The sequence below is a fragment of the Caloenas nicobarica genome, chromosome 1 (assembly GCF_036013445.1).
Source record: "Caloenas nicobarica isolate bCalNic1 chromosome 1, bCalNic1.hap1, whole genome shotgun sequence".
NCBI lineage: Eukaryota > Metazoa > Chordata > Aves > Columbiformes > Columbidae > Caloenas > Caloenas nicobarica.
The window spans coordinates 63,158,062-63,184,335 of record NC_088245.1 but is presented as its reverse complement, the minus strand read 5'-3'; the positions used below and the strand labels follow the sequence as shown (position 1 = coordinate 63,184,335).

General features: G+C 43.5%; 1 protein-coding gene across 2 annotated transcripts in view; it reads left to right on the top strand.

Annotated features, from left to right (window-relative positions):
* The window catches only part of CREB3L2 (cAMP responsive element binding protein 3 like 2), an 82,911-nt gene that overhangs the window by 28,536 nt on the left and 28,101 nt on the right, over positions 1–26,274 (top strand). For both annotated transcript variants that reach the window (XM_065638765.1, XM_065638755.1), the window contains exon 2: positions 13,953–14,169. In XM_065638765.1, coding sequence (XP_065494837.1) covers positions 13,953–14,169 — 217 coding nt within the window. The remainder of the gene's footprint in view (positions 1–13,952; positions 14,170–26,274) is intronic.

Here is a 26,274-nt window from a genome sequence, read left to right as displayed (position 1 = left end):
GTGGTATAGGATTGGAGCCTTGCTGTGGCCAGTAGCAGCCGCGTCCACCTCAAGTATGGAGAAAAATAATTCCTGCTTCATACTCGTGTGTCTTGTGAAGTCCTCAAGCCCATGTACTCTGGGTTGTGCGGGGAACACAGACTTGTGCGTGGGTTGTGCGATCGGCACATGGCTGTAGTACAAAGCTGTACGTGGGGGCTGAGCTTTACAGGGCGACTTCTTTTAAATATGAAGCCTCATTTAAGAAACAAGTACAAACAACAACAACAACAAAACCCTAGATAAATTAAAAAAGGCAAAATTTTACCTCCCTGCTGTTCTTTGGCTGTGTGAGCCCAGCAGTGGCCCCATGGCACCGGATGGCTGGGCGAGGGTCCCCAGTGCTCGGCTGCTCCTGGGGCTGTGTGAGACCTGGATGCTCTGGCCGAGAGGCTTTGCAGCAGGGGGTCTGTCACGTTTGGAGGGTGAGCACACATCTGCAGTAATTCATCCCCAGGCCGTCCTTTGTGCGCCCAGCGCCTGCGGCACCTGTCCCGCAGATGCTCCTTCAGCCACATCTCTCTCAGGGTCCCTTTTGAGATCTCTGCTTCTGATTGTCAGTCACCAGAGCATGACTTGGGGCCTTTTGTTCACAACAGTAAGAATTGTTGTGTTGTTTCGTTTTGTTTTTGTTTTTTTACCTTCAGCTTTATTACATGCCACTTATTTATGGCTCCTTACCAAGTACTCTGAGTTTCGGTTTTGTGACCTGACCTTTTTATTAATTGCTGCTCCCGCTGATGCTGCATTATCTGCAAACTTCAGTGGTGGTGACTTTTCCTCTCAGGTCATTGACAAAATATTAGGGTCTGGGTCCAAGAACTGATCCCTGAGGGAACCCACTGAAAATGTATGGTACAATCAGCTGATTTGTGTTTCCCATCTGGAGATTTCTTGTTTATTTATCACACTGAATGTGGCCTATTGACTTTATATCACACTAGCTTTGTTTTGTATAGGACCAGGACAGTTGCCTTATGAGAGACAAGGTATATTAAGCTTGTAATATAATTACAAAAAGAGATAAAATTTAAGAAGCTAAATTGTCAGTTATTGTGAAACTATAAGCGTAAATTATATTTCTCTCTCTTTTATTCTTGGCCTCCAACTACTCTCTTCCCTTCTCCATCTCTTCACTTAGTCAGGAATGAACAGTAGGTGGGTTAACTTGCTGTTACTTTGCCTGCCTTTCTTACACTTAAATATTTTCATATTATTTTTTACAGTCCATCAGTATTGTCTCATACTGAAAATAGTTTCAAGAGCTCCTCAGAAGCTCTGTTTAGACTTTTCAGATGGAGGTTTTCTAGGTCTGCTAATTAAAATGGCCAGCTTTGAGTAGCTGTTGGTTTTATATTCTCTTCTGTTATTGTTGGGATGAAAATCTTCTCATTACCATCCTGTGGGATGGCTGTATCATCTGTTCTTATATAAAAAGCAGTAATTCAGAACCACCCCCTCCCAGGAATATTCAATTAAACATTTTGATCTGCCTTCCTCTTCCCCCTAATAACTGCAGCCAAGCGATGGCATGATCTATAATTAACATTCTTCTGAGTTCTGACAAACTCAGAAGCAATCTTTTTTTCCTTTGAATTGTATTTTCTATTAACTCTTTCTTGTTCTCTATTTATTTTCTGATTTATGTTAATTCTCATTAATTTTTCCTTTCTTCCAGTACCCAAATATGTAATACTCACAAGCTTCCATGGTAAGCAGCGTTGTTAGCCCAGTGTGGCTTTCTCTTCACCTGCCATGGTGAGCCGACAAGGGTTTTGGTTTTTAGGCATGTGCTGAAATGTTCATAAACAATTTACAATCAACACTGATGCTTTCTTGCTTAAAGACCTTCTCTCAGGTTCTCTTGATGCTCTGTTTTATGGGGACAGCTTGGAGACCTTGACCATCTCTTTAGGATTGCAGAGCATGGGCTGGAGGAAACGTTTGTTGCAGGAGAAGGGTAGGGCTGCTGATTCAGGAATATGATGCCAGCCCATACTGAGTGGTCTCTTGAAACTGCCTTCTGGGTGGGGAAGAACAAATTAGGGTAAGTCCATAGCAGTTGCAAGAATAACCACTTTAGGCTGGGCAGTTTTAAATGGGAAGGCCCGAAAGTCAGTGATACTTGGCAAAAATACGCAACTGGGATGAAGGAAGTTCTTGCCACAACCATAATATGCTGCTTATCTGTCGTAGGTTTATTTTTTGCCTTCCCAAGCATTATGACTTTCCTTCCTCCTGCTGTTGCGTTCCCTCTGCACCTTTGCTCCGCTGGCCCTGCTCCTCAAGGGTCTTCACCTGCAGCTTGTGGCTTTCTTCTTGGTTCTTCTGATCTTTACATTAGGCAAGGTGCTGGGTACCTTAGGCCTCTCTTTCACCTGCTTGGGAGCAAAGGTCTGGAAATGGAAGGTACAGATGAAGGACGGGTGCTCTGAATGGAGGAGGGCTAGCAAAAGAAGCTGAAATGCCTGTTCACAGGCAAATGAAGGCAACACTGGTTTGAAAGTCTCCCCTGTGTTACGAGGACTAGTAAATAAGCTCTTCCATTAGCTCTTCTTTCCATCTCTGGAAAGAAGCATAGAGGAGAACTAAGTGCACAACTTCGTTTTTTGTTTTTGTTTAAGCCCTGATCTTAGGACACATGTGTTTCTGTCTACTGCTATTTTTGGTCCTGAATCCTAATCCAGTACCACTCCTATTTTTTATTTTTTTTAAGGAAGTTGACTGAAGTAATGTTTTCTGGCGCTATGACGAAACACTTGTCATAGGAGATTGGAGTACCAGCTCTCAATTATGGGGTATCTTTAAATAATTTGTCTAGACGAATGCTATGCATACTTCTCAGTACGTATTTATTTGATCTTGTTCACATCCTGCCTCCTTGTTTCCTTTCTCTCTACAGCTTTCAGTAGAGCTTCAGAACAAACTGGTCTGCCTTTGACATGAGTAAAAACCAAGTGACCACCACCGCTCTTGTGGCGACGTAAAATGAAATGCATCTTTCCTCAGAGGGAGGGTGCCAAGGTACCAGTGCTGATGGAGGTACTGGTCCATACCAAATGAGTGGCCGAAACGATTTCTGTGGGTTACCGTGTGAATTTCTGCAGAGTTCAGGCTGTACAAGTGCAACGCTGGCGTCTTGAAGTACCCATCTTGTACAGGGAACCACTGGAGGTGGCTTCAAAACGTAAGGCTTTTTGCTGTGGGAAGGGTTTGGGCAGGGCTGGCTGGTCCAAAGCAGCTCTGGTATCATGGCTTTAGGTCGAAGGTAGGGATGTTCTTCCTCTGTGTTGTCATCATGAAGTACTGTTGCTCCGCTCTTCCTTAGCTTCCTGAGGCAGTAGCTGGTTTGACATGAAGCACGCTGCGGAGTTGCAAGCTGGAGACGTTTTGACAGTTTGGGATGGGAAGTCTTTGATGATACCTGCTGTTGGCAAAATACCAGCTCTGTATGCACCCACAGTGTTTGTGTGGGCTCAGTGCAAGTATACGAGAAGGATGAGAGATATGTCAGATCAAAACCCGGGATGTTTCTACTTAAAGCAAGGTATAGGACTTGTTTACTGGAAAGGTGTTCTTTAACGTAGTTGTTTGTTCCACTATCTGGCGAGATCACATGCTGGAACAGGATCTGATATCAAAGTGTCTTTTTTTGTGCACGGTACTTGACGTGTAACGCTCAGTGACAGCAGCACTGAACACAGAGTCCTGCCAGTGTTGTTTTGCTTTCTGGCCTGATAGTAGATATCTGTATGATAAAGAGGGCAGTGGTTTCTGCCGGGCAGGGTCTAAAACCCATGGCAGCTGAGGTCATTGCTAGCCAAAGGCTGCTGACCCTTGAGCTCTGAATCAGGCAGGGGAGTTCATCTCCCAGGTAAGGTGATATGACCTATGGATTTCTCCACATTTGTTTTGCAAAACCACTCTTATTTTTTTTTCTCCTTCCCTAGTGCTCAAGCTCTTCTCTCTTGAGTTCAAGAAAGGGTTATATGTGTGTGTGGTGTGTTTTTTCTTTTTGGAACTTTACATGCATCTGCAATTTTAACCATTATGTCTATGAATATTAGGCAGCATTTATAAAAGCTAATTCATATTTTCCATAATCAACGATTCTGCATTTAAGCACTTGAAGAGAGAGTCTGACTCTTCAAAAATGAAGAGCACTTTAACATTTAGGAGCTTAAGTTTATGTCCTTTCTTTTCAAGCCTTACCTTCCATGCTTCTACTCTTAAAACCAACCAAACATAAAACGCAGCAGAACCCCTCCAGTACTAAAAATCTGTAAAACAAAACCTACAAATTCTTAAATGAAATAAAATGCCCTATCTATCTTTAAGCTGCCAATACTGATAGTAAAGCTTTATTTACAATAACCAGACATCTTGAATTAAAGAACTGAATTTTGATGGGTGGTGTGTGGGTTTTCAGCCAGAGTTAGGAAAAAGAAGGAACGATTACTCCTGCAAGCTGGAACCCTCCCATTTAAACATTGCAGCCATTAGAGAAGTAACATTGTTGAAGAAGAAAACAGCGATTTTTATTTCAAATGTCAAGTGTCTTGTCATTCAGGAGTGGTGAGCCAGAGTGTGCATTGAGTGCTGCTGATGAAGTAGAAGTTGTTTCCTACCTACGCTGCTCAGACTATTACAGTTTAAGATCCTCCTTTGAAAGATACCGGTTTGGTCCTGAGGGAGGAGGCTTTTGTGGACACTTTAAACATGCAACAGCTGACCTGAAGAGCATCTGCATTCTGCAGGGGGCCCCCTGCACTAATGGGGACCTAGATGAGAAATTATGATTTTGCTGGGCTCTCCTAATGGCATCCAGCTCACCCACTGGGCTGGTTCTGTTTCTGGGAGGTCGTGCCTGTGGGCAGAGGTTGGCAGCTTCAAGTGTTGCTTAACATGTGGGAACTGTGATGAGACTTCGCAGGGCGAGCAGGTGAGCGAAATGCCGCTGGCCTGCAGGGCAGGTTACAGCTTCTTTGTTTTAAGTAACCATCCTTGAATTCCATGGTGCTAGTCATCCTCAAGGAAAGGGTTTTGTCTCCGTGTAGGCCAGCTGGACAATCCGCATGACTTCTGACTTCTCTCCCTGGTTGTCTGTTCCTCTTTCCTATTATATCCATAAGGTCGTCTGGGAGTTGCATTTGGTGATCTTTAGGGGTCCCTTGCAACTTGACATAATCTATGATCTCTAAAATGGGTGCAGGACTAGTCGGTTCTGTTTAAAGTACAGGAATCATACTGGCTGTACCCTTTACAAAGGACTTACCTGTGCCCTTCGAGAAGGGATGCTGTTACATGATGACTGAGATGAATTTCCTTTGCTTTCCTCCTCTCCCATTTCCATGGTCAGTGAAGATGATAAATGAAACCAAGTGCAGTGCACACAGATTTTGTAAAATGCTGCTGTAATGTTAAGATCTATCTGCAAGCATTCAAGACGAAACTGGAGTAGCTGTTTTCTTTCAAAAGTGGCCATAAGTTAAAGCAGCTGTGCAACAACAAAATGTGTTATTCCTGCTGCTGAGCTTTTGGCCAGCAAACAAGACCATAAATGCCCACTGGTGAATTGTAAAATATGTATACAAAGGTTTCAACTCGTCTGAAAACTTTCTTTCACTGCTTATTTTTTGGCTAAACACTGGGTACTTACCCAGAAGACACTAATTAGATGTAAAACTTGTGGTAAATGCAAAGAGCCTGTAGGTGTACCTGGTGCGTAATCCAGGAAATTAAAAAAACCCCAAACGACTGCATCTATTCCTTTCTTTTCTAGGTAGTTTTTAATAACGTAACTGGTCTCTTTATGTGTCTTGCCTGGGTGCCAAAAATCATCAGAGACACCAATGACTAAGTTTTGGAAGCTGAGCTACCCTCTCTGTGTGGGGTGAGTCAGGTTAGGTGGAGGTGGTGGGGAGAGGCTTGCCCCTGATCTTGGTGGTTTGGAGGCTGGTGAAAAGCTGACCTGTCAGTCAAGCTTGTCTTGCAGCCTCTGCAATCACTGGTGGTAAAGAATTGTGACCCTGGTGCTCACAGGGTAGAGAGAAGTGATGGAGAGCTTCAGGTTTCTGTGGTTTTGCCGCTCAAGCTGGCAGCCCAAGAGCTGACTTAGGGGACAAATGAAGTGCATGCCAATGAGCCTGGTGTAAGAGGCAAAAAAAGATAAAGGGGAAAAAAAAAAAGTAACGGAGACAAAAGAATGAATGCATCTGACTTGAGAGCATAATCCAGACGCTTGCTTGCAACACAGAATTCATAATGTTTTCTGAGGTCTCAGCCAGGGACCCAGATGGGGTGAGCCTTGCCGAAGGGCTTCCAGCTCGGCTGAGTCACCGCTCTGGAGCACTGGCCCCCATGACTCACCCCTCTCTGACTTTGGCTCTTTTGGGGAGAGGGTGGGAAAGAGCAAAACACGCACCCAGCCTGTTGAGAAGTTAGACTAGATCCAAGAACTGTGCACTGGAGGAGGGGCAGGGGAATGTGAGAAGGATTTTCCTATTTTATGTGACTCCCAAGAGGCTTGGGCGAGGAGTGAGCAATAGCATCCTTTTCTCTGCTTGCAGATGGTGGGTTTAAGAGACACTGAACTTCAGGGTTGTTTCTCACCATTTCATCATTGCCTCAACTGCACAAGGGCTTCTTTTTTTTCTTTTTTTTTTTTTTTTTCCTTTTTCAACCCATATTTAGTCCTAGTTATTATAGAGCTTAATTTTGGTTTTAGGTCTCTTTTTAAATCTAACTTTTTTTTTCTTATGGAGGGGAGTTGGGGGAAAGTTAAGGAAAGGGAAAGAATATTTTGGAATGAGGAAAGGTAAAGGAGTAGACATGATTCTTGAAAAATCCCCCTCATTAGTTAAAAATAAATACATCTCTCTCTTTGCTGACTGTGAGTTAGAAGTACTTGAGTGTTTGCAATGGATGTGTGTGCATGCATGTGTGCATAATGCGGTGGATTATAAGATTTGCTCAGCGTGAACTTCAGCATTTCCAACTGTGTAACCTGAGCAAGTTGGGAAGAGCTGAAGATTTCATTACCATGTAAATCTATTAGCTCTGAATTTCCTGGCGTTTCTTTCACTGATGACACAACCTGAATGGTATTCACTTAGTGGATTTTTTTTAAACATTCCTTTTTTTTTTTTTTTTTTAATGCTTAAAATGAGTAATTGCTGGTGCGAGACTCCAGATGATTGTATCTGCTGTTATGGTGGATTTCTTTGCTGTTTTCAAATATCATTTTCATGTTACTCTTCATGTCCTCCCGCGAATGAGGTAATTTCAGTGTAGTTAATGACAGTAAAGAATTTTATAGCAGAGTAAAATAATTGAGCAACTATTTCTCTGCCTCTTGGTTTTGATTTTTACACTGTAGAAGATAAACAACTAGAAATCTGAGGTTCCCTCTGTTTGCCCTTGGCAGGTACATAAGCCAGGGTAGCGTAGATCTCTCTTCTGTGTTATCAGCATGTTTTAGGCATGAATTGAGGGACTGTTTACTGTCCTCAGTCTCTCTGTTGTCTGCTGTGGCTGCATCTAAGGCTTTTTTCCTGCCATCAGAAAGCTCTTCCAGCTTTTTTGGTCCTTCATCAGGCTGAGAGGGATGTTCTCTGTGTCCTGTTTAATAGTAAGCAGATGTGGCTGCAATCACACACTTAATACTGTGGTCTGTCCAAGGGGTCTCTTAGCAAATCAGCTTTCAGCCATTTCAGGTGTGGTTGCATTAATTTTCCATATATTCGCTGCCAAATATAGTTTATTCCCCCTCACTCCAATCAATGCACACCAAAGGTACACACTCTGGTATATCAAACTGTGTAGGGTGCAGCCTTCTGCACCTCTACCCTTTCTCCCTGTGGGGATGCTGGTGAATGACTGTGGGGTTGGTGTTGTCTCTCAGCCCCCATCTTTGGAATCAATCTTATGGAAAGATGCTCTCTTGCTGCCAGGCTGTCCTTCATTTCTCATCCTTGTAGGAGCAATGCAGCAATAGCTTGGATCTTTGCCTCATAACAGTGATATATCAATGCACCCCATGCCAGCAGATGAGCTCTTTTATTCCCTGCAGAGCCTATGTAAATGAATCGTGGAGGTGAGGCTACAGGAGCTTCATCAGTAGCTCTTCTCAAAGCTGACAAGGAATAGTACTATGTGATACAAGCTGTGGCTGAGTTTGGAGAAGAGTGAGTGGTGGCCAGCTTCCCTGCTGCAAACATAAAGGATTCCTAGAAAGGGAAGAAGTTGAGAAAAGAGGTGGACCTGAAAATGTACAGAATTTGTGTTTGAATCTCCGTGAAAATTAAATGATGCTCAAGTGCCAGTGAGTACTAAAAATAGTTGTCTTACTTGATGGAAGCTGGTGCACACTGGCATCTCCAGTCCATTGCCAATGAACTTGCAACAGAGTCAAACACACCACCAGCTACATGTCTGGGAAGAAAACACCTGTGTTGAGGAAGCTTTTTAATCTGTGCCTTGGGGTTTAACCTAGGGTTGAGCATGCAGAAAGTCACGGACTTCTCTGTGGCATTGTCATCACTGGTAGGCTTCTGCTTGCAGTCTTCCACGAGCAGCATCTCTAGGCATGATTCTTTGTTAACTAAAAAGGGCGGATCTCTCCTCCAAGCCCTCACAGGTAAGTGCTGCACTTGCAAACCCAGGCAGAGCTGATAGTGAGGTGTGTGATGCCTTTTGCAGCTCTTGTCATGCAGTCAAGTCTAGAGCTGAGCCCATGAAGGCTGACCAGCACGTATGTACCTTTTTTAACAACTGATGCCTCACCTGGATGCCCCAGAGCTTGAAGCCTTTTGTTAGAAGCTGTGGCTCCTACTCAGACCTCCTCAGCTACCATATAAGCAGCTGCCAGATGTCTGTGAAATGTGTGCTTATTTCCTTGAAGAGGAGATGTTATCTCCATGTAGCCACACTTCTTTATCTCTTTGATGCTATTCACTGGAAATGCTTCTAGCTTTTCTGATATTTTATGTTTTATCTCCTATGAACCTTTGTTTATGCAAGCCACAAAAGAGCTGCTGAAGAAGCTTTTCTCTTTTCTCCCTGTTATCTTATTGTGAGAGGAAACTGGAGGGGGGAGGGAGGGGGCGAGTTCATGCCCGTGGTGCACATTTACTTGCCCACAAGTTGGGGGCTGGTTTCTTCTCTCCCCTTTTCGCTCATCTCCTCCAGGAGCACTGCCTTGTAGATTACATGCACTCTGATCCCTTTGATACAGAAGCAAGGGTGCATTACTTGCCCTCCACCCCCCATTTTTGTCGCTCAAGCCTTACAAGAGATAAATATCCCTCAGTTTTGTACCTACAGATAGTGGGCTTCATTTTTATCCCATGAGTGCCTGCTGGATAGATGGGATGCTCCCACCTGGGCAGTTCCTTTTGTGGAGCGGAGAATTGATCCTGCCAGGATGGGGAGACCTCAGGGGGAGCCAGGAGGGAACCATTAGCTCCCAGGAGGGAAATACCTTGAAATTGTGGGTGGTTCTCAGCCCCAGCACGTTGCCCTGGGCTGCTTGGAGAGCAGTGCAGCTCCTCTCCGGGGTGGCTCTGCTGGATGGATGGTGCTGCTGCAGCTGGTGTGTGGGACTTGCAGCTGACGCAGTGCATTTTCCAGGCTCAGCGAGCCCTCTCGCTGGTTTAATAATTTAAATATAGTTATGAAGTGTTGATTTGGAGCTCTCGACTTCATTCCTTTTTTAGCGATTCTTAGAAAGTCAATTTTCTGAATGCGACTGTTTCATTTTTTAGTCGTGATAACGTCACACCTTTAGAGAACTGGGGCTGGTGCTGCTCTTGTCTGGCTTCAGGTAATCTGGTGGAGAAGGCAGCACTGCCAGGCACCTAGCAAAACCTGAGTCTCAGTTTTACTTCAGAGATACTCATTTGATCAGACAAGAAAGAAAACAAAACAAACCAAACCTCGTCCCTTAGGCAGAGCTGGAAAAAAGGGCCTTTGTCTGGCAGGAACAGGCAGATGCTGTGGAAAGCTGCAGCCCGCGGCCCAGCTGGTCTGCAGCCAAATACTACTTTCGAAGAGCCATCCAAAATCCGCCCTGCACCCGGATATGAGAGCTCTCCTCTGATTGCTTACCACGCGGTGATGTCTGTAGGTGTTTTGTGTTCCCCAAAAGCACCTGGGTTATAGGCAGGAGCAAATGTCCAACCAGATTGGCGGTGAAACTCTGTGGGGCTGCAAGTTACTTTCTCTCTGTAAACAGGAGCGCTGCTGTTTTGTTTGTCTTTTCAGTGTTCTGGGGGAAGGGGAAGCGGAAGATAAGGTTACGCCTGTCCTAAATCTGTGACTTTTACAGAGGTTAAAATCCCAGCTGAATGCAGCTTTTTGCTATGTAGAGAGCATAGTTTTAAGAATTCAAGCAGGCTCCTTGTACCACCACATGTCTGCAATTAGTGCTGTGGGGTGTGAGGACAGCAGGAAGCTGGCAACGGAGCTGTCTACAGAGGTATTAAAAAAAAAAAAAAAAAGGCACATTTTCAATGCCAATGCTCTTTTCTACCCCTCCTTTTTTTTTTTTTTAAAGGTGACCCCTCTAGGTGAAAGATGCCAAGCTGAAAGCCACAGACAATTTATGTCTTTTCCAAGCAAACATATATTCAGGTTGTAGGCATAAAATTCTCAGTTTCTTCCCTAAATTGCCTTTTCCTGTTCCGGAGTACAGGGGTGGTTGATGCCGTATCGGAATTAAGGGTTATTCTGTGGCTTTCCAGCTCTGAAAGGGGCTGATGACCACTAAGCCGAGTGCAGAAGCGGAGAGGGGAGCACAGAGAGGAGGAAGAGGAGGGTTGGCAGCGGGAGGATGTGCTTTTGGAAAGACAGAGGGAGCAGCTTAGGTGTAGGTGGAAGTTTCGAGGAGCTGGAGGCCTAAATGCTCCCGGGTGGTTTCTGCTCTAGCTGCTGCGCAACTGCCTCTTTTAGTTCTCTAGGCAAATGGAGCTGCTTTCCATGAGACAATTGTTAGCTTAAGGGGAAAAAAAAAATAAATCAAAGTGAGCTAGCTTTAAGCATTCACTATAGTAGAGATGTGCATAACATATGAAAGATTCCTGTAGCTCAGGTGGTGGTGTTTTTTATAATCACTGGATGAAGTCCAGATCCCTAGAATTGTCTCTTCCCCTTGTTCAGTAGCTGGGCAGCCTGACCTATGTCTGTTTGAGGCTTCTCTATTGACCAGTCTGCAAAGTTATATCAGACTATTAACGATAAGATCAAAAATGATGGTGAAACTGGAGAACAATTTTAAAACCTGATTGACCACTTATTTGCTGTCAGACACTTCTGTTGTAAATGCAAATTCTTTCTTCCTCACAACTTGCAGCGTTTCAGCTTTGCAGCTGCACATGAAAAGGAGAAAGCACAAGTGTCAATTAACATGTCGAACACCCTTCTCCACCCCAAGGTCCTCTTTCTCTCTGGTTTTGGGAAGTTGAGTATTCGTTTCCTTCTTTGCTTTTCTTGAAGTGGTTTTAGGAAAATTCCCCATTCAGAAAGGAAGAAAAAAAATATATCTGACTTAAATAACTTTAATCAAATGGAACAAGTAAAATAGTATTTGATATTAATTTCTTCCATATCAAAGCAGTAGTATGCAGAAGGCTAACAGAAATCTACATTTGTGAATTTGACAAAAATAGCTGAGTAGTTTTGTCTTTCAGTTGAGTCTGTTAAAGTAGAACATCTAAATAGTGCCAGGCTAAGTCAACACTTAGTTATGATATTTTGAAGGATGACATCCTCAGATTGGATGACGCTGGTGATAAAGTAGCTGTGTGTTGAAACCAGGGTATTAACATTGTGGCATCCCTATTTCAGCATCTGCTAGTCATCAGTTAGAATAATGCATGCAAGAATTAGAAAGATGGCAATGTTCTAGCCAGCTTTAGGAAAATATGTAAACAGTATAATTGACTCTCACCATTAGCCCAAATCAAAAGAAGTTTTTAGACTGTGGGAAAAATATTCTCCCTAAGAAAGGCACTGTTTTTTATAAGTTCATCCTTGACTTCTGTCATGGTTGGGAGACGTTTTTGTCCCTTGTTTACTCTTTAATGTCTGCCTACCCTGTTTTATTCAGTGGCTTTATTGGTGCACCATGGTGTTCAGCTAGTCTTGAGCATCCTTTTTCTTTCTTCTTTGCGCAGTGGAGAATTGTAGTTTCTGGTTTTGTCCTTCCAAATGTTGGGAGGCAGCCCTGGATGTGAAGTGCTAGTGAGCCCTTGGGTATAAAAATTTAACAAGAATTTCTTGGGTGGTCATGACCCTCTTGCTTAGTCATCCGAGAGTTTGTTTTGTAGTGTTATCATTTACAACAAGTAAATATGAGGCTGCAAATCTGTTTTGCCATTTGTGAAGGCTTTGCTTTAGCTAGCTTGCAACCCCAGCGTAGCAACTGTGGTCCTCTGTTTATTGCCTTGTGTTTAGTAAATATTTTATTTTACTCTGTCAGTCAGAATTGACTGAAGCTTTATTAATTTTGAAAGAAGGCACAGTTAGCATTCTTGGAAGACGGACTCAAACTTCCAGAGGACTCTGCGAGAGCCGACTGTACTCAGTGTTTCCCAGCATCGGGCTTCGAAGCCACAGATGCTGCTGGAGCTGTGAAATGTGTGTGCATGGGGGTGTGAGCACACCACTTCCCTCACGGATTTAGACAATATTGACTTGTTTAATTCTTGATTTAGCCTACAGGAAGCTGAATCTTGAATTTCAGTGTTTGTTTCTGCAAGAGAGAGCAAGATGAAGAGCCAAGATCAATAGCAGTTGTAAAAACAGCAAATCAAACAGACTTGAACTTTGTAGGAGGATCATGCCCCAATCAACAGAGACTCCTATATAAGATGGTAGATAATGCTTGATTGTTTAGAAAAGCTCGTTACAATTAATTGTACAAATATTTTTGTACAAAGATGGAATTCTTTGAATGACATGAACAGGAATGGTTTCTTGCAGTATAGTTTCTTGGTCTGTTAAAGATACAGTCTTCTGACATTGGAGACAAAACCAAGAAGAGCCGCAGAGTTTTTGGCTATTGATGGGAACTGGTTTAGAGTCTCAAGAAGTAGATAGGAAGATTTGGTTTGCACTCATTTTTAATAAGAAACAAACACAAAGTTATCCTACTACATACAGCCGTAACATGTGCTGTCAATGTAATGAATTCAGTGTAATAGATAAAGTGGTAATTAGTATTGGCTGTCAGGAGCTTTAGCTGTGGGGCCTAGAGGCTGGATATAGGCTCTAGTCGTATGTGGAATGTGACTTCTAAAACAGATGCATAAATCAGCCAGGAAACCCATTTTATAGCAAATGTGTAATTGCTTGGCTGGGGACGTGCATGGGCCTGTTTTCCTAGAGTGTGCTGTATGTTCCGCACAGTTAAAATAGTCATACGTGCTGTCAGAGTCTGTGTCTGTGTTCCCTTTTTCTTCTCTGCCTCAGTGAACATTAACCCAATATATTCTGTTCCACACACAACATGTTCTGTTGAAAAATCCTGCAGGATCTTTCACATTGTCTGGGTGAAACGTGCATTCCCATTTTTGCTGCTGTGCTTTAGCTAGTACTTTGTGGGGGCATGAGAGGGAAGGAGTGCGCTTCAGGACATGTCAGCCATGCTTCTATTTTGTGTTTTCATTGCAAGTTAATCACAGGCTCTTCTGTTGCAATGTATGCCTCTGAGAAGACTTTTGTTCTAGCTGTAGCTCTTCAGCTTGAAGTAGTGATTGGCGGAGGAGGTCGTCAGGCAGGGCTGGTAGATCCTGCTGCTGACTGGCACGGGTGCCCGGTGCAGATACTGGAATTGTTCTGATCAATGCTCTCCTGTTGTTGGGATGACAGACAAGCAAGAAGATAAACTTTTTCGCCCCTTTTTATCCCCACAGCACTTCACAGAGTTCCTGGATGAGTTTTCACCAGATGTCCTAGGCCAGCTCTTGAATGATCCCTTCTTGTCTGAGAAGAATGAAATAATGGAGGTGGAACTGTCTCTGGCATCCCCAGCACCCCTCATCCAGGCAGAACACAGCTACTCCCTCTGCGGTGACTCTCGGCCCCAGTCTCCTTTGACCCACATCTCGACTGATGACAACTTCAATGAAGGTAGAACTGATGTGTGCAAAATCTGCTGATACTGGTGCATTGAGCCCTTGCTTGTTTCTCATGATGATGCAGTAATGAGATGTTCCTGGTGGGGTGATGATGCACTGAGGTTGCATGTGAGTGCTCTGTGCTAATTGAAATACCTACAATGAAATCACAGAAGGGATTTTTTTTTAAGTCTGCGGGCATTGTGAATAAAGAAACTTGTCTGTAGACAGGGAAATTGTGCTCAGCAGAAGTTACTAACTTTGCACCGTTAACATTTTGAGTTAGAAGTAAGGTGCCCATCAAAAAGAAATGGGAGAAGAACCAGAAATACACTTGTTTCCATGTATCTGAAGGTGTGATTGTTGGAGGTAAGTGGTGACTGATAAACTACATGAGTCAAATGAGAACCACCATGAAGTTTGAGTGCTGTTGAACACAACATGGAAGGAAAGAGTGAGATGTTTTTTTTCTCATCTTCAGGAAAAAAGGCAAAAGGGAGATCTTATTGCTGTCTGTGGCTATCTGATGAAAGGGTGCAGAGAAGACAAAGCTAAACTCTTTTGAGAGACACAGTGATAGCACAGGAGCTAGTGGCTGCAGGTTGCAATAAGGGAAATTCCAGTTGGGTATTAGAAAAATCTTTTTCACCATGAGAGTGGGTCAGACATTTGAGCAGGAGTCCAGAGAGGCTGTGAAGTCTTCATCCATGGAGATATTCAAAGCTGAGCTTGGAAACGCCCTGAGCAACATGATCCAAGCTAGCCATACTCTGAATGAAGAGTTTGGGCAACACGGTCTCCAGAGATCCCTTCAAAGCTATATAATTTCAGATCTATTGAAAACAAACAAACCTTTTAGACTACACTTATTTTTCAGTAGTGAGTATCTGGAGCTTTCTGTTATCCCAAAATGAAAATCAGATCGTTTTATTTACGTTTCTAAATATAAGTGTAGGAATGTAACTTCAGATGCTGCCCCAGTCTTAAAACCTGTCTTGCTGAAGTCCTAGGGTTTGGGTTTGGTTTGGTTTTTTTTTTTTTAAGAAAATAAAAACATGCAAAGAAAAAAATAATGCCCATCAGGAAGCTATTGATGATCCTGTAAAGACAATAACTGCAATTTTATAGATTCTGTGGTTATGGGAAATGGCAATGCATAGAAAATGATGAAAACCAACAGCATTTTTTAGCAGTTACCTTAATTCTGCAGTTACAAACACCTGGAGGGGGGAAAAAAGGGGAATGCAGGATTGGTGGGAGGAAGAATCCAACCTGCTTGTTCTGGTGTGATGATGCCTGCTGGCCGGCAGGGGAGTTAAAGGTAAAACCTAGTGCTCAGCAGAGGAGCAAGGCTGTGAATATCTGATAACTGTTAGGAATAATCACTATGGCAGACTTTCACTCCTCATAATTGGTTTATGTCTTCAACATTAGCTTTACAGTGAAAAGCAGTAGAGTACTAAGCTGGGTTGCAATAAAAGGGAGAGAGATTAGTGCTTAGGCCTAAGCATTAGCAAGCTAAGCTGTATATGAAGTTCCACCAGGACCTGAGTTTTCGAAGGCTGACAGTTTTGTAGTCCAAAGCGCTCTCTTAAAACAAGATGTGGTCTGTTAGAGATTTCACGAGAGGTCAACTAATACAACGTGTGAGAAGGCTTTTCAAGGTGAGACAGGGTTTTTGGAAGATGATCTGGAAACATAATCTATGTAAAACTGTCCGATTATATTATTTCCTAACTGTTTTATTTGAATATCTTTAAATGAATACATACAGGAGATAGGTAGAAACTGTAGTTGTGGCAGGAGAAACAAGCACAAGAAACCCCGGAGGGCATGCTTCTCTGGAAGTTAATAGGGAGAAACTTCAAACTAGGCTAAAAGTGAGGAGAGGTTCCTTTGCGGAAAAATCCTGAGGAAATTCATACTGCTGAGACCACTGGGTAATTAACAGAGCTCTAGTTAAAGGATGCTTTAAAAAGCCAAGAAACATTAACAAGTGGGTTTAAAAATAGAAAATTAGTGGAAAGCATTTCATCTTCACTCTGCAGAGTGTTTCATAAGAGATAAGGAGGAGGAGGAGGAGGAGTTGTTCTTAGTGTTTGGGATTTTATTTGATCTTAACCCTGGAATCATGCTCACAAACTTTCAAAACCTATCGACTTCATAACGGAGAAGCTCAGAGAAATACTTGAGGGAATTGCAGAATTACAGTTGACATGACTGTCTGATAGATATCCAAAGGCATCACCCTCATGATTTTTCGATCCTTAAGTCCGTGAGAACAGAGAGGGAGATTTTGTGGGTGGCACTGCGGCAGGGCTTGGCACTGAAGGTTGAAAGCATCTCTCTTGTTAGGCAGTGGAGGAATGCAGTGCTCCTGACAACTCTGGTGAATGCCAGTCCCTTTGGTGGAGTAAGGGGACAGCTATTGGGAGCACCAGGATCCTTTTGAGGAGCAGGAGGCACACGGTGTGGAAGGGGAGGTCCATGTACTCCAGCATGATCTCCTGCTGCTGCAGGAGGGGGAGCAGATCTGTGCAGTGGCAGGGGCTGAGAAATGAGGAGGGCTGAGGGGCTTACGTAAAGAACGTGCAAAAAATTTACGTTCTCCAAATAACCACCCCACTGGGCGGATTGCCGAGCTCCTTCAGCTGTGGTGTTTTCGTGGTATTTCCGTGGTGAGTCTTCATCATCCTGCTGATGCAGGACCCAGCTCTGCTGGACTGGGAGTAGAAAGAGGCCAGTGAGGAGGCTCATGTACGACACGTGCGTGTATGTGTGCACACGTGGCACGGACACACGTGTCCCTGTGGCCAGCAGCAGGCCCTTTCTGTGCCAGCCAGGCATGCCAGTGTCTTGTCCACAGTTAGAGGGAGGCTGCCTGCACCAAGGGGCTGGAGGTAGCTTGTACCACGCAGGTCTGGTGTCCTGAAGGCTAACATTGCCTGCCTGCCTTTAAAAATAGCCTTAAAAATTGAAGTTTGTTTCCATGGTGACAGGCCCTTGGAGACGGTGGGGAGGCAGGAGTGACAGCTGGGGGTGTGTGACCCATCCTGGGGCAGGTTCCTGCTGGCTGTGTGGGACCTGGGTAGCCCCAGCCGTCAGTCCCAGCCCCAAGGTGCTGGGGCTGGTGTGCTACCATCAGGCAGGCCCCACTTTGCGTTGCTCCGCTACCTACTTTTCCGCTCCCCTCCTTCAGGAGGAAGGAATTGGATTTCGGGAGTGCCTCGGTCTCTTTCAGTGCCACTCAACACCTGCAGCAGTTTTCATCTACATGTTCATAAATGTGGAGTCCCAGAGCCCCAAGTTACTGGGAGACCGAGAAAAAGGCTTGTTTTGTTTGGGAAATGATCTTCAAATTAGCATTAAGCCACTCAGTGTCTATTTCCATCTTTTATTTTCCCAGCTAAGTCTCTGACAACTGTACCGAAAATGTTATTTAACATTTCCTTTCAGCCGTTAGGAAGGAGTGAATGATTGCTCTGACTCCATAAGCGCCACCTTACCAGCTGTTGCAGGAGCAGATCGCTTCTGCCATGAACCATTCTCATTAGACACTACCTGTCCGTTACTGTGATTTCTACGGTCGCTAAATTGACCTATTCAAATAATTTTAAATCTTACATAAAGTCTGGTGGGTTTTTTGTTTGTTTGTGTTTGTTTGTTTTTTGTGGTTGGTTTTGGTTTTGTTTTGGTTTGGTTGTGGTTTGTGGTTTGGTTATTTGGGGTTTTTTTTAAGTGCTGGAAGTGTAAAACCTAGCAAAATTGTAAGCCTGGGGCTTGTTGACCTCAACATAAGAACATGTTTAAGTGTCCATAAGATCAGTGTCCCAACACTGGTTTTACCCACTTATTTGTTCTTTTGACTTCACTGTATTGAGAGTATTTCCCCAGCTTTGTGCAGAAAAACTCTTCTGAATACTCACAGACTGTTGCTAGTGTGTGATCTCTGAAGGTGTCAGTCCCTAAATCTCCAGCTTATGAAAGCATTGGCAAGAGTAACTATTTTAAAGCAGATGTGTGCAAGATATCTGGTGTTTAGCTATTTGAGTTTCCCCTCCCTCCTCCCAAGAATCTATTCTTACATTCAATTTTACATAAGCTTTTAAGACTAAAGATACTCGGGAGAGAGATTTATAGGCCTGACTTGCTTGCTTGCCGCTGTCTGACCATGAGCTTTTGTTTGCCTGAACTGGTGGATAAGGCATCAGGCCTGAGGAGGGCTCCAGGCTGTAACATGGAAAAGGAGCCCGCGTCCCAGGTACCGATGAGCTGCACTGGTTGCATTGCCGCCTCTCTCACAGCAGGTTTCTGCTTTCTAGTTGTGATCCTTGAGGTTTTGTTGTTTTTTTTTTTTTCAGACAACTGCGGAGTAGCTGTGGAGAAGCATAGTGGGTAGTTGTGAAGTGGGAAATGCTTCTTGGAAGGAAATGAAGAAGCTGGGAGGGGAGTCTGAGAATAGGGCTGATGAATAAGGGAGACCTCTTGCTGTGCATCAGGGCTTTTAGGGGCACGGGTTCACTTCTAACAGTTGTAAACATTTAGGGGGAAAAAAGCTTTGTTTTCCATTATGGTTGGTGCATGTCTGTTTTCAGTTTTCCAGTCCCTGTTGTGGGTCAGACAGCCAGAAGGCAGGCCAAACCCAAGTTTCAGCAGGGACTATGCTTAGCCCCCTCTGTGACCTGAGATCACAGAATCACAGAATGTCAGGGATTGGAGGGGACCTCAAAAGATCATCTAGTCCAAACCCCCCGCCGGAGCAGGAACACCTAGGTGAGGTTACACAGGGAGACGTCCAGGCGGGTTTTGAATGTCTCCAGAGAAGGAGGCTCCACAACCCCCTGGGCAGCCTGTTCCAGTGCTCTGGCACCCTCACTGTGAAGAAGTTTCTTCTCAGATTTAAGTGGGAAGAGATGTGAGTGTAGGGTCCTCCCCTGCCCTCTGATGCTTCATCTTGTCAGACATAGGCACAAACTTTAGGACATTGGCTGCCCCTCATTTTAGGCGTGTGAGATACATAGACGAGAACCCAGTGCGAGTAATATGGAGGGGCTGGTGTGCAGCAGGAACGCGGAGACAGAGTCTGCAGCATCCGTGGGGGGCTCTTCACCCTCTGGGATCGGCTCAAGCGATGGTGGTGGTTTGTGATGGGTGTGTATTTGGGCTTTGTGTGTGTTTTTTATTTTGTGAGCCTAGCAGGACAGAGACAGCGGACAGCTGACTAGTCATTTGTATGTTTTTTCTCCTCAAATGGTGGCCAGGTGGCTGGGTGCGTTCCTTTCCTCATCTCCCAAGGGCTCTTCTGTTGAGACTAGTCTTAGTCCCCACCTGCCTCTCCTGTTCTTGGTTTCCTGCTCAGGAATGCTTTGAAGTTTCTCTTGGATTTGAAACGGCTTGCCTTGGCTGGAGGTTTGACAGTGATTGCAGAAATGGTATGTTTCTATTTTATGCTTAGCTGTGCCAAAACCGAGGCTGGCCCCAGAATATAACCTGTATTGTTGTTGGGTTTTTTACTTCTGAGGTTATGTTTTCCTGTAACGTGCTTTTAAAACCTAAATTTTCCTTTGAAGCTTCAACTACATGGTTTGAAAAAGAAAAAAACAAATAAACAAAATCACACACAGAAATCCACAAAACAACAAACTGAAAAAACTCAAACGAAACCCCAACAATCAAATGGCTCCCACATTTCCAGTGCAAATAGCCCTTCAGCAATAAATCTAGCCCTCGTCTCAAGCAGTGCTTTGTACGGAAGAATGCTTATTTATGTATGGAGTCTGCAAGCAGTAATCATGTTGTGCTGTCTCTGTGCATAGAGTTACCCATGGGCTTGAGGCTCAGGGTGATGTCCATACATTTTATACATATATATATATATATGAATAATATAGATGTGTCTATTAAACCCATATATATAATATATTAATTATAGATAATAGGTTATATATTCTATTTTTATTTTTATATAAGCTATATAAACACACACACACACATTGTCCTTCTATCTATTTTTCTCGAAATACTGAATCAATGAGATGTGAACAATGAAAATAGAACCTCCTCTGCCCTGACTTTAAAGAAAATGGAACTAGACAAAGAAGTTCAGTTATATTTGGAAAAGATGCTGTCAAAGCCATGCTGATAATTTTTGCAAGTACATTCCAATGCAACTTTTTTCCTGTGTGGGTTTTTTTTTATTTTTGTGTGTTGTTTTGAGAAATGGAGAGGAAGACATTTGGTGGTGATAGCCTGTATTTGCGTGATTTTATGTGGATAGGTTGGTCCTTGTCAGCATCTGCAGTTTTAAAGGATGAGGAGACTTTTGAACTTTTATATGCCCAAGGTCCAAAATCTCAGTAGGTCACTTTGAATCAAGCCTGTAACTTCTACTTGGGCAGCAGTGTGTCTGAAAAATGCCAGATTTGATTTAAAGGTGGGCATTTTGGTGATTACTTATGCTTACAGTTAATATTTGATAAGTTTATTTGCAGTCAGACCCCCTTTAGCTTCCAGTTCCACATATGAGATCTCTTGATGGCCTTTTTCCCTGCTGGAATAAAGAACCATCTGCTCTCAGAAACCTCTTTCCCTAGGTGTGTGTAGGCTGCGATTAAGTTTCCTCTTGATTTCTGCTTGTATACAGTTTAGATCTACTCCTAACATTTACACAGTCCTAAAATTACGTTCGGCCCTTTGAAGGCAACTGCGAGGCTGATGTGGCTCCTGGTGAAAATGAGTTTGACACCCCTGGGTTAGATGAAACTGCACTTCTCTGTTGTTTCCCTGTGTGGGATATCTTCTGGGCATTGAGCTATTCTTGCAATTCCTTTCTAAACAAAAGGACATTAGCAGTTCCTTTTCAAAACTGTTTAAAGTGACCACAGGAGCTCATTTCCCAGGAATAGTTTCCCTAATGATGAATATTAGCGGAATACTCGTCCCACTTCCAGTCCTGCTGTTTCTGAAGCCAGTGATCTCATTCTCTTTTAGCTGCGGTGTTGCACTGGGAGTTCATGCTCACTTAGTTATTTGCTGGGAGCATCAAGTCCTTTTAATGTGCGCCAAAGCCTGATTCCTGCTCTAATACGGATGTGCCTTCACAACACTGGTGTGGAGTGTGGGGAGGAAAAAATAAGAAGGGCAAGAGAGAACTGTTTTATTTGATCACAGTGCTTCTGTGGATAATTTTCACATATCTTAAAAAAAAAAAAATCATAACCTTTTATAGGACATTTAATGGTTTCAAGCATTAAAGTTGCAAATCTAAGCTACCACCCCAGCCTGTGCCTCACTCCCGTATACATAAAGGGCGCTATAAAAATAACATATTTCTCCCCCCAAGCAAAATAATTAAAACCATCAGGGACTGTATCCCAGCTGACAGCTATGCTTGTGTAAAGTCTTAAGACTGAAGAGAGGTTAAAGCAGAACCTCTAGCCCCCAGACACCTCCTGGTTAGTTTTGCGTGACAAGATTATTCTGATTGAAAACTGTCAAATTCTCTGCAGGAAAGAGGGTATTGACCATGGTTCGTTTAGGTCTGGGAGCGGCAATGTGTCCTTGTTTCTATCTTAATAACTTTCATAGTGGTACAAATAATCTGTGGGTTTTAGGTGGACTGTGTGCTGCTCAAAGTGGGGACACAGGTACAACTGGTGATCCTTTGTTAGAAGAAAAGCTACTTCTGCTGTGTGTCTTGATGACTGTGTATCACTGATGCTCCTCTTTGCCTATTTATTTAATTTTCCATTCCTGGCACTTTAAAAAGGACCCCAATGTTTGGAAGTACAACAGTATCCCCTTTGTCGAGGCCGTTTCGAGGGCTTGGGTTTCATTATTTGCGGTGGGAGTGTGTGTGCGTGCTGGGAGGGGGAAATGCCATCTGGAAAATCTGTAAGAGAAACTGTTTGTCGATGAATGTGGGCTCTCACCTCACGGAGGAGAAGGGGGGTAGTGGCAGTGGCGTTGGAGTTCAGCATTTCAGGCACAATAAACGGGGCTTGTGTCTTCCAGGGGGTGTTACGTGAGCCCAGAGCTGGGCACCGGGGATGGTGTGAGCCGAGGCGGAAGACAAGGAGGCAATTATTTCTCCAGAAGGGTCCAGCTTCCCTTTGGGAGAGGGTGTATAGGGCTCAGACTGCAAAGCTGGGGATGCTGAACCTCCCTGCCAGCGTCATGTGCAGCAGCACATCCAGAATCCGTGCATCAGCAGAGGCCCTTTTGGGTTTGCGGTGGGGTGTTTCTGAAGACACAGAGCGAACAGCCATTTCCCCTACAAACAAGTTGTGAGCCTCTTCCAGGAGGTGTTTTCCCCTTGCAGTGAGCTGGCTCCCGGTTTGCAGCTGCGTTTCTGTGGTGGAGAGCTAGTGAGCACCCTTGGATCCCGCTGCCAGCTGTACAGGGGCAGCGACCTCAAGGCAGGATCCAGGCAAGGACCGAGTGCTCGTCCAAAGCGTGGCTTTGCAAACGTGGGCCCTTGGTGCAAGTTTAAACACCATCTGAGTGAAAGTGCCTTGTTAACGTGTGATGAGCCGAGTCTGAAACTGCATACTGTGGCACACGGCAGGGCTGTGCAGAAGCCACGTGGGCTGTGCATCCAAGCCCTGTGGTTCATGATGGCAGTACAAGGTCTGTCATGGACCAAAAATGAATTCGTTGAAGCCCTTTTGCTCAAATCCATGACACAGCTGAAGAGGAGGATTATTTAAATATGCTTGCCTGGAGAACAGTTTGATTCATAAGGGATCTTCTTGCATTATCCTGTCCAGAGATGTCTCTTCCAATACCCGTGCAAAGCACTTTGACCTGTAGTCTGTTGTGGTCTCCTTAAGTTTCCAATTTTGTCTTTCTCTAGCTGTTTAATCTGTTGCTTGGACGGTGAACTTCAAGGAGGCGAGAGCTGCCTCTTCATTCTGGTTATACGCATGAGGATATTCCTCCATGATTCTACAGGTCTTATTTGCAAGCTTGTTTCAAATGACATGCAGTGCATGCATGTGTTGCGATGGTAATGGTGGTGTGTTTCTGCTGTGGTGTTTTGTGGGGGGGGGTGTTTTCTTCTTTTTCTTCTTCCCTTCAAGATTAGGTTCAGTGATACATCCCTTATGTGGATTTACTTACCTAGTGATGCTATCTTCCTTTCTACTGGAGGGGAAAAAAAGGCGAAAATCACGTTGTTTCTCTGGATGCTTGCATTCCCTCTACTTGGGAGGGGTAACAGAAGGAAACAGAGCGCATCTCTAATTTCCTTTGTTTAAAAATACACAGCAACTCACTGATGCAACTTAGTTAGCCATGCAAAAAGTGTCTCTGTTAAACTCTTTAATGAATAGTGCTGAAATGAATGAGGAGAGCAAGGAATATTTTTTTAGTTATAAGCTCTATTTTTCTGCACGTCTATCACAGAGCGTGAAATTTAGTTAACACTGTAGAAGATTTACCTTTTCTCAGAAAAGTAGGTAGTACGTTGGACAAGATAAAGAATTAGTTGTATAAAGTAATGTTGGATAGAAGTAATTAAAAAAGGAAAGCAAAACTCACTGGGAATTCTGTTATTAAAAAACTCGCATGGTTGAAGGAAGCATTTTTGACCTTATTTTTCAGGTTTCTTACCCTGCCCTCTCATAATATATGGAACAAGGAAAGAAGCAAAATTTTGCAGTTCTTCAGTGAAATATGAGTATCCTAGAAAGCTGCACACAGTGTAACAGACTATGTTTAGCTTTTATATATCTATACACAAGATCAGATATATAAAAAATGTTTTTCAACAAACACAGAAGTAGTATATATTAGTTCTGCCATGTACAAACACAGCCCTTGAGTGTTTTTCAGATATGCCTAAATCACACATACTGATTATTGCTACAGCTGTGATGCTTGGAGGAACACTGAAATCCATTTCTGTTGAGAACTATCATCATGATGTATGTGGTGTGCAGCCAAAGCCCAGCACTTGCGCATAACTCAGTCTTCATAATAGACTTTAACGATATTAAGCTTTTATTGTGCAGAAAGTTGTGTAGCCTTTTCCCTTTTGGTTGTAGCGATCTGAAGAAAGGAAAGTGAAAAGGGAAGGTCCACTTGTGGTACGTTTGGTAGATCCTTCTTGTCCATCTTAACTGCAGATGATGGAACCTGGGGCAGGATTAGGGACTCTGAAATAACAACAGAGGACAGAAAGAGTTTCTTTGCTACTCGGACACCTTGCTGTAACTATGCATGACATGCAGTGCTTACACTTACAGTTCTGAGGGAATTATGTCCCATTTTGAGCTTCCTCTCCTGTATTATTGCATATGCAGGATCTGGAAACACATTGCACATCGTATCTGGGACCAAGCTGGACTGGCGATGAGTGCAGCTGGGAAAGAACAAGACACGTTTAGAGTTTTTCTTGATATTAACACATCATTTAAAAACACAATAAAATTAGTTATGCCTCTGACAGTACTAATTTTATTTCATGGCAGCAAGGCAACAGAACTTTGCTTGCTACACTAATTGAACTTAGCTTTGGTGCTTTGTAAGGCTTTGCCTTTTTCTTTTTTTTTTTTAATAAGGTGGAAGATACATGCTAAACAGGAGTCTGCAGGAATAGTAGGACAAGCTTGATGACAAAAGCAGCACAGAAAAGCTTTCTGAAGAGATGTAATTTTAGTCTTGAACACAGAAGATAAAATCCCAGACACGTGTGTCACAAACCCTGGGTTGCTGTGATGAATGGGTGTTTTGGATGCTTGATTTGAAACTCTGATGTTTAACTTGCCGACGAGGGCACACCTGAAAACTCAGTGCACACTGTGTTTTGATAAAGTCTAATAATAGTGCTAAATCATCTGAAAAATCCAATTCCATTTGTCTACAGTTGGCCATTTTAAAGTACTAGATACTTTTTGGTCCTAATCTCTCCATGTCTCACTTGAATTTTCAAGACTGCTGTGGAAATTAATTCAGGTTGGTGAAGCATTTTGATTGTGCTCTAGGAGGGAATTAAACAGCTCTGTGGGAACAGAATTTGAATTGTATTTGGTAGAGGAGAGATGAGGCCGTGCATGAGGCAATGAGAATAACAAAACATGGTATAGCTTCTCAGGGGAGCACTGTGCATTCTGCTTGCTGGGTAAGGCACAGGTTCTGCAGAGAAATTGTTTGGTCATGTTATTAAAACATACCTGTTTTTAGGTGCATGTAATGTGCAAAAGTACACCGAATTAAACCTTTGTAGGTATTGCTTAATACCTGGGTGCTTTGCAACATTAATGTTCAGTTAACATAGACCATGTGTGGAATTTAATAGCGCTGGTGCGTCGCACATGGAAGCGTTAGCTGGGATTTTGCCAAGTACTGTGTAAGACTCCTTAAATGACATATTTCACATGCCAAAATGCCTGGCATTCATGGACTTATGAAAGGGTAGGTGAAGGGGAGTGCTTCTCATGTAAAGAGTCGTTGCACGGTAGAGCTGTGAAGTTCATAGAAGTTTCAGCAAGAGTAAAGCAGCCAGTGTTGTTTGTTTAACGGTGAACTTTTGGAGTCAGGATTTTGAAGCCTGAGAAGAGATTTCTGACAGCCAAAGTGACCATCTTTAGGACATGGATTTTTTGTAGTCATTTGAATAGCTAAATCTGTTGTCCAGGCTTATTTCGCTTTATATCTGAACAGTTCGCAGTGTATTCTACTCTCACCTTAGCAATGCAGTATTGCCCTATTCATACCTATTTAGAATATTGTCACCAAGATGGTTTTCTCAGCCTTTTGTTTTGGACTCTTTTTCAGTAGTTCATATGTACCTCCTGGATCATGTCAAATATAAACACTCACCTTCAGTTTCTTGACACCAGTCATCTACTCTTTCCACAGCATGTCTTGCTGGGTTTGGAGAAGACACCTCTCTTCCCCTCCAGTGGGTCCCTTGAGCCATCCTCTGTTGTCCTTTCATTTCAATATTTCATGTGCCCCTTCTTGCTTGTTCTCACTATTCCATGACACCTCTCCCATGGTTCTCTGTACCCCTCTGTCAGAAACACTCGTCTTGGAGGGTGTGCCATGCCTCTCAGTATGACCAGTATTCTGTAGCCTGCTCGATTTTTCCCATTTGTCTAAATTTTTATGGTTT